At 40.1% G+C, this 8,997-nt stretch overlaps 1 protein-coding gene across 1 annotated transcript; it reads left to right on the forward strand.

Annotated features, from left to right (window-relative positions):
• The first annotated feature begins 505 nt into the window (after positions 1-505).
• Positions 506-1,453, forward strand: LOC104873346 (olfactory receptor 2G3). Its single transcript, XM_019209990.1, has one exon. It carries the CDS (start codon positions 506-508, stop codon positions 1,451-1,453), a length of 948 nt encoding a protein of 315 aa, XP_019065535.1.
• Positions 1,454-8,997: the final 7,544 nt, after the last annotated feature.

Below are 8,997 nucleotides of genomic sequence, written 5' to 3' on the forward strand. Positions count from 1 at the left end.
GCCCAAACCTCCAGCCTTTCTAACTGAGCCACAGGGTGCTCGTCCTATTGAATTAGAGAAGACAGGAGACAGTGTTTTTACACAACACTCCTGAAGGCAGTGTCCTAAATGCGCACCATCACATGACTCTTTCTACATGACCACAGAATCTCACAACTAATGAATGCACAGGAAGACGGGAAGAATAAAAAAGCAGACAAAAAGAGAAAGTGACATAGGAAGAAAGTAATAGGGAGATATCTTCAAATAAATAGACTGCTGATCCAGTGCACCCAGAACAAGGTAGCATTCATCATCATGTCCTTAACCTCCTGTAACTGTACTGGCGAGAAATGGGGTGAGAAAGAACTATGCACATATTCCAGAACTTCTAACACACATGAGGACTTTCAACCAATAGAGTGGAAGACTTGAGGATACTGCATGACGTTATTTAGTTCTAACAGTAATATTTATCCTCAAAACTTGTCCTTTTCTTTCCAGCCATATATTAGAGAGACATGTCATGGAAAGGGAAAACATGAGCTTTCCCAATGCTTTTGTCCTGCTGGGCTTCTCAGAGTTTCCCTGGCTGGAGAGGCCCCTCTCTGCAGTGGTCCTGGTCTCCTACCTCCTCACCCTGCTGGGGAACAGCTCCATCATCCTCCTCTCCCTGGTGGACCCCAGACTCCAGACACCCATGTACTTCTTCCTGGACAACCTCTCTCTACTGGACCTTGGTCTCACCTGCACCATTGTGCCCCAGCTGCTGGCCAATTTGTGGGGAGCAGAAAAAACAATTGCAGCCTGGGGCTGTGTTACACAGGTCTATCTTTTCAGCTGGACAGGCTGCACTGAATGCATCCTTCTTGCCGTGATGGCCATTGATCGCTATGTGGCCATCTGCCGGCCCCTCCAGTACACTCTCATCATGCGTCCCCAGGTCTGTGTGCAGATGGCTGCTGCCTCCTGGTCCAGTGGCCTGGCCAGTTCTCTGGTGCAAGCCACACTCACCCTCCAGCTCCCCCTCTGTGGGCACCACACCCTGGACCACTTCTTCTGTGAGGTTCTTGTTCTCATCAAGTTGGCCTGTGGAGACACCACTGTTAATGACCTGGTGATGTCTGCAGGATCCATCCCATTTACACTGGTGGCTCCCCTCACGGTGCTCATCTCCTACATCTTCATTGTCAGGGCTGTACTGAGGCTCCCTTCAGGTGAAGGCAGGCACAAGGCACTGAGCACCTGCAGTTCCCACTTGCTGGTGGTCACCATGTACTTTGGCCCTGCCATGTACATGTACCTCCAGCCTCCTGACAATAGCTCTCAGGCTAAATTAATGTCCTTATTCTACTGCAGCATCACCCCACTGCTCAACCCACTTATCTACACCCTAAGAAACAGGGATGTGAAGACAGCATGGAAGAGGATCCTGCAACCCCACGGCTGGTTAAGTTCTTTAAAAGACAGATGACCTTGCACTTTGCTGAATCATGCTGACATGTCTGCTTTTCGAAATGAGAGTACCTGATTTCAAATGAAAGAGTTCCCTTCTCCAGATATTAATTAATCTGAGAAACTAAGAAAAATTTTGGATGGAAAGTTGTATTCTGTATTATTAAACTGAGCCATTTTGTGCTATTTTTATCCCTACCCAATATTTCCTCTCCACAGACACAATGGACAGTCCATTCACACATCAATGGGAAGAGACCCTTACACAGTCATGTGTGCTGCAGAATTCACAATACCTAAGGTGTGGAACAACAATAAGTAAACATCAGTAAATGAGGGGATAAATAATACATTGCATATGTATATAAAGAAATATGATTTCACCTTAAGAAACACAAATTCTTCCATATATGATAATGTTTTAATTATAGTTCCTGAAATAAGCTAAAGAAGTAACTGTAAAGAGCAAATGTTGTCATTTCTATGTGAAATATGACAAACTAACTCTTTAAAATGAGTTTAAGAACCAGAAGTTGCTGTTTCAGAAGATGAGGAGATTAGAGAGCACTGTGGGGAGGAGTCAGCAGGGCTGAGGAGAGGAGGAGACACAGTGGAGCTACTCAGAGAAATGGAACCAAAGGCACCTGGAAAAGGAAGGAGGGAGGGGCATATATCCTAATGCCAAAATGGCTCTGAAAAGAGAGACTTGTAGATCAAACAAAACATCCGCATAGGACTCTATGACATGATTATCCACCCGCAGGGCTGTCTGTGGGTCTCCTGCCTGTGGGAGGAGCAAAAACCACCATTCCTGGGAAATTCCAAAAAAAGCAGAGATGGCAAATGTGTGGCAAACTCAGTCCGTACAGGAATCTGGAATACAGGATGCTAACTTCTTTAGCTTCCTGCGGAGAGAGGACACTGCATCCTGCCAATGAATCCTGCCAGCACACACAGGAGCGAATGACCAAGAAGCTGCTCCCTCCAGACTGGTCAGGTTAGTTTTTGTCTCTTTCCAGCCACAGCCACTAATTGGAACCTGTAGGAACAGCATGGGTAGGATGGCAGTGGACACCTGGTGGAACAACCCAACCCTCCTGCCCTAAGACTTGTGTGAGAGAATGGCTCAGAACACAGACCTGACTGTAATCAGCACCACAAGCAGTCTTGGGCCAGGAAGTCAGCACTCTTTCCAAGTGCAGCAGTAAGTCAGGAGGGCAGCACTGAGAGGACCCAGCCCTGGTGGAACAGAGGTGGCTGTGCAAGGTGCTGGAGGGGCCAACTGTACCTGGGACTGGAAGCAGCCTGAAGCTGTCTGTCTGAGGGACTGCAGCATCTAGAAAAGCCACACAGAGACACACAGGCTAAGGAGCTGGTGGGCCACCCAGAAAGCTGGTGGCCGAAGACTGGTAGCCCACATCCAGAGGCCAAGGCCAGCCCACACCAGCACTAAACCTCCCAGAGACTTGACAGGTTTCCCACCACAGAGCAGGGCTCTGACTTGGACATTACGGCAGAACTGTGGGCTCCAGAGGAATTCCATTTTCTTTTTTCTTTTTTTGTTCAAAGTTTGTTTCGTTTTCCATTTTCTGTGTTTTCTTTGGGGAGTCATTGTTTAGGTTTTGAATTTTGTTGTTTATTTTATTTTGCCCATCGTCTTCTTTCTCTCTTTCCTCAACTGTATTTCTTGATGTTTTCATATTTTTGCATAAATGAACGTGGTCACTAACCTTTCTGGCTCACTTCAATATTCTTTTGCTTTCTCCTTAACCATTTCTTCCCTGTCTTCTTCTCCTGATTTCCAGAGATTGAGTGATCGTCCTTTGTCTTTTATCCTTCCTTCTCCTATGTTTCTCTTCACTTTTTGCTTTGTTTTGTTCCTCTTAAATTCTCCCCCTTCTTCCCCCTATGTGGAGTAAAATCTCTCCACCAAAGGGAAACTCTCTGCACACAAGGTCCTGGCTTCTTTTGGGTATTGTTATATAACTATAGATCTCACTTCTATGGCTAACATTACCAAATAAGCAATTACCACAGCTTGTCAGATTCTAAGCTGTACCTGATGATATTGTTGCTGCTAATTATATTTCATAAGCCAAGATTCCATACCTGTTATTAAAAAAGGATAGACTCAAATCAATGAAATCAGGAATGAAAAGAATGAAATCACAATAAATCCCAGAAAAAAACCACAATATCATCAACACCTGAGATGAGAACCTTTATTCTAATAAGATGAGAAACAAAGCAAAACAAAAAGAAATCAACAGATTCTTACATACATATGAAGTACCAAACCTGAATCAAGAAGTTTAAAAATCCTAAATAACCGAGTAATAGTTAATGAAATTGAAGAGGTAATTAAAACTCTATCATCATGGAAAAGCCCATGTCCTCATGGATTCAATCCTGAATTCTACAAGAAATTATAAACCCAGATTTAAAGACCCAATCAAAAATGTGCATCTAAGATCATACACACTTCTCAGATAAATAAGTAGAACAACAAATAAATATAAAAATTTTAATGTCACGGCCATCTGAGATGCAAATTAAAAAATCATGGAGATACCATCTCTATCCTAAAAGAATGACTGTTACCAAGAAATCAACCAACATCAAATGCCAGAGGGGCTGTTGGGAAAAAGAAACTCCTATACAGTGTTGGTGGGAGTGCAGACTGTTGTAACCCCTGTGGAAATTAGTGTAGAGATTCCTCAAAGAACTAAAAATGAAGGTTCCACTTGCCCCAGGAATCCCCCTTCACAGTTCCTCCCCAAAAGAATTAAAAGCATCAAACCACAGTGGTATATGCACAGCCATGTTCATAGCAGAAGAGTTTTCAATAGCTAAAACTTGAACACACCCCAAATGCCCATCAGTGGGGGACTGGCTAAAGAAGATGAATTTTTTTTATACAGTGATGTGTTACTCATCCATGAAGAAAGATGAACCTGAGATGTGTAGCTAAATGGATGCATCTGTAGAACATACTCTTAAGTAAAATAAATCTGACACACGTGTAAATATTTCTTTGTTTCTCTAGTATAAGAAATTGAAAGTCTAAATCAAGTACAAAATGTATAATAGATATTGTGAAATAGGAAGAAAATGTTCAAATGGGAAGGGATATGAGGGAGTGGACAGAGGGAAACAAAGGAAGGGAAACAACAAATGAGAAAAGAAAGATAAAATGAAAGCAGAGGTAATCTAAATAAGAAATGGATGATAGGTATAAGAGGCAGGGATTGGGGATGTCAAAATATGAATCAACATATGTCATGTACAGGTACAAATTCCATAAAATGAATGTGATTGTGCATATCTTAATTGTGCCTATAAACTTAGGTAATGATATAGTAGAATAATGTATCACTGTGATATGACTCTTAATTCTTTTGGAAACATGCCCAGCACAAGGATAGCTGTGTCAAAGGGAACCTCTAGTCCTAGTTCTTTGAAGTATCTCTATATTGATTTCCACAGTGGTTGCACCAATCTGCACTCCCACCAACAATGGAGAAGGGTTCCTTTCTCCCCACAACACCAGCAACACTTTTTATTGGTTGATTTCTGGATAGCAGCCATTCTTTCTTGGGTTAGGTGGAATCTCAGTGTTGTTTTCAACTGCATCTCTCAAACGGTCAGTGATGCTGAACATTTTGTCATACCACAGTGATATGTGTGCACCCATATTTATAGTGGCACAGTTTGTAATACCTAAGACTTGGAAACAGCCCAAATGCCCATCAGTTGGAGACTGGATAAAGAAGATGTGGTTTTTCTATAAAATGGAGTACAACTCAGCCATAAAGAATGAGAAGCTAGAGTCATTCCTAGGAAAATGGATGCATATTGAGGCTATAATCTCAAGTGAAATAAATCGGACACACGTGTGTAAATACCAAATAGTTTCTGTGGTGTGAAAAACTGAAAGTGTAGATAAGATCCAAATTGTGTAATTGACAATGTGAAATAGGAAGACAAGGGCTAATGGTGTAGGGGAAGTGGAAAGGGCAAGGGAAAGGAAAGAAGGGAAAGGAAAAATAGAATCAAAGTCTTTGTAAACAGGGGAGGGGCAGAGGTGAAGGGAGGGAGGGTGTATGGGGAAAAATGAGAACCACAATCTGCCATGTGTAAAGGTACAAGATTCCAATGATAACTGTAACTGTATTGCATAATTTAAAAGTACCAATAAACTCAATGAGCAAAAATAATAATAATAATGTCCGTGCTATACCATATGTCTCCTTTAATACATTTTTATAAAAATTTGGAACTGCAGGTTGGGTAAATGGAATTTTAGGAAAATATTCCCATCTAACTACATGATCAACTCCAGTTCTCATTTTCAAAGGAAGCAAATTGATCAACATGGCTTATAAATTGTCATTATTTATAGATGACATGATACTCTACATAGAAGACACCAAGAAAGCTTTCTAGACTGAATAACCAAATTCAGAAAAGTAACTGGATAAAAGGTCAATGCACAAAAAGCAGTAGCTTTCCTGTGCACAAACAACAGAATCACTGAGAGAGAACTAGGGCAAACAATTTCGTTTACAATAGCAAACAAAAATGTGAAATAGCTAGGAATCAACTTCATAAAAGAGACCCAAGACCACTGCTCCAAAAACTACAGCACTCTGAAAAAAGAGTTCAAAATGATATCAGAAAATGGATATACATCCCTTATTCAGGGATAGGAAAAATAAACATAGCGAAAATGGCCATTCTGATATTCCAGCAGCATACTTCACGAACCTTGAGAAAACAATACAAAAATTCATTCAGAACAAGAAGAGGCCTAGAACAGCAAAAGCAAATTCTAGGCAATAAAGATAAGGCAGGGGATGACACAACACCCAATTTGAAACTATTTTACAAAGCTACTGTGATAAAAACAGCATGGTACTGGCAAACAGACTCAAGTATGAGTGGAACCAATTAGAAGATGCAGAAACAACTCCATCACACTCAGCCACCTCATGTTTGACTAGGCCAAACCCCCTCACTGGTGGAAAGATAGGCTCTTTAATAAGTGGGGCTGAAAAATTGGGTTTCAACTTTCTGAAGATATAAACTAGACCTATATCTCTCACCATGCACTAACCTCAAACAAAAATGGATTAAAGATCTAAATATTTAACAAAAATACTAAACCAGGTGGAAGAGAGGTTAGATAGAACTCTTAAAGACATTGGTGTGGGAAAGATTTTATGAACAAAACCTCAGTTGCCTGTGAACTAGCACAATCAACAAGTGGGATCTCTTCTTATGGAAAAGCTTATGTACAGCAAGATCAACCACCAACAGAGTGAAGAGACAACCAGCAATGTGGGAGAAAATAATTGCCAGCTGTTTCTCAGACAAAAGTTTGTATCTAGAATATATAGAGAACTTAAAAACATCAGACCTCCCAAGTATAAACACCCAATCCACAAACTGACATCTGACATGAACAGACATTTCTCAGGCAAAGAAGTAAAAATAGAAAATAAACACATGAAAAAATGTTCAACATCACCGAACACTTGAGAGATGAAATGAAAACAACTGAAATTCCACCTCACTCCATAAAGAATGGCTTTTTTCAATAAAATGAAGTAGTACTCAGCCATAAAGAGTGAGAAATTAGAGACATTTATAGCTAAATGGGTGCATTTTGATGTGACACTCTTAAGTGAAGTAAATAGGATAAACATGTAAATACCAAATAGTTTCTCTAATGTGAGAAAGTTGAAGTGTGAGTAATAACTGAAAGGTGTAACAGATAAGGTGAAATAAGAAAAAAAGGTGAACGGGGAAAGGGAAAGAGGAGGGGTAGGGGAAAGGAAAGAGGGGAATGGAATTAATATGAGAAAATGAGAAAAGGGAAACAAAGTCACTGTAAATAGGTAGGAGTGAAGGGTTGAAGGGAGGGCAGGAGAATGGGGAAAAAAGAAGAACCAAGATGGATTAATAAAGTTAAATTTCTCCAATGATGAATGTCATTATATTGTATACCTGAAAATCTATGAATAAAATTAATTAAAAAAAGAAAAATGGAAACAAAGCTTTTGTAATAAGGAGAAGAATTGGCTGGGGATTGGCTCAGTGGCTTTGTCATCTTTCACAAAGTACAAGTAAATAGATAAATAAATAAAAAGAGAGAAAGTGAGTGGAATGAAATAAAAATTAAGATATAGTAAGTACAGGAACAAATTCCCTATCATGAATGTGATCATTATGTATATCAAAAGAGTCCTGAAAAAATAATTTATAGAACTGCCTTCCCAGGGCACCACATTTGACTTGTAATCCTCAAACTGACGTGAACAAAGATATGAGAAATACAGTTGAGGTGAGAGCCACAGTTTGATGCCTGTGGAAGGATGAGAGGAGAATATCCAGAGCCTCGGTGTGTTTGTGTCCAGAGGGAACTGAGCCCCGCTGCCTTCAGCACCTACAAATAAAGTCCCTTTGTTCTTTCAGTGCTCTCTGCCATAGATGGTACCCTTTTATATTTTTCCTTTGTGGAGAGGGACTTTCACTACAAAGAAATATTTTTAGTAATCCTCGAGGTGGGAAAATATTTGTTTATTGGGTAGTGGAAACTCACTGTCAATTCATCCCTGCCTTCTCGGGGAGATGATTTACAAGAGACCATGGGAGGAACCTGAGACATTCTATCTGTGATGCTTAATCTGCTTTATGAATTCGATTGGCTAGAGACATGCCAATTGTCAAAGTAGTCTTAGAGACTTCAGGCAAACTCTCAGCTGTCAGCCACCGTAAAATTTACAAAAAAAATTCTAGAATTCTAGAAGATAGAATCAGGAACACACAAAGGTTTTGAAACCAAGAAATTTCAGATCAAGCATTAACTTCAAGAGCTCCACGTCCAGTATTCAGTGCACATGATAGTGAAATGTAAACTCCACAAGGCTTTCGAGGCCCCATTCCATAGCCTTTCTTTACATCCTTGTCCAAAATTTTCTTGCACAGACCTATTTCATTTGATTGCCCTCTGTTTTCTCCTACCATTTTCATTGTTTCTTCTTTTGCAGTCAAGTCTTCAATGCTTTCTGACTTGATCTCTATGTATTCAACTTGAGTCCACTTCCGTTGTTTACATATGGACGTTCAGTTACCCAGCACCACTTATTGAAGACTGTTTTATTGCCTGCATGTGTGCTTTTCAATTTGCCTAAAACATTTGACTATAAATGTGTGCATTTGTTTGTAGAATTTCTATTCTGATCCACTGAACTATGTGCTTCTTTTTATGCCAAAACTATGCTTTTTTTGTTACTATGGATAGAGAGAACATTTTTAAATAATCTAAAAACCCACAAAAGGTTAGGAGAATGTAAAATGACTTCTGCTGTGTCTAATAGCAATCTTCTTTGTTTAGTTCAAATTTAACAGACACCAGAAGCATTGATCATGAAATGGGACATCTGACATCATCTCTGACCTTAAATACCTGCTTCCTGTACACTAAAACAGATAGCTAGATGTATCTTAGGGTAAACTCCCTGAATACAAGGGATTGTTACATCTGAATTAAAGTCAACT

This window comes from Fukomys damarensis, unplaced genomic scaffold, assembly GCF_012274545.1.
Source record: "Fukomys damarensis isolate Sample0158 unplaced genomic scaffold, DMR_v1.0_HiC HiC_scaffold_3, whole genome shotgun sequence".
Lineage (NCBI taxonomy): Eukaryota > Metazoa > Chordata > Mammalia > Rodentia > Bathyergidae > Fukomys > Fukomys damarensis.

Excerpts from the sequence above, each read along its gene's own strand:
- LOC104873346 (XM_019209990.1), top strand. The coding sequence starts at position 506 with ATGGAAAGGGAAAACATGAGCTTTCCCAATGCTTTTGTCCTGCTGGGC.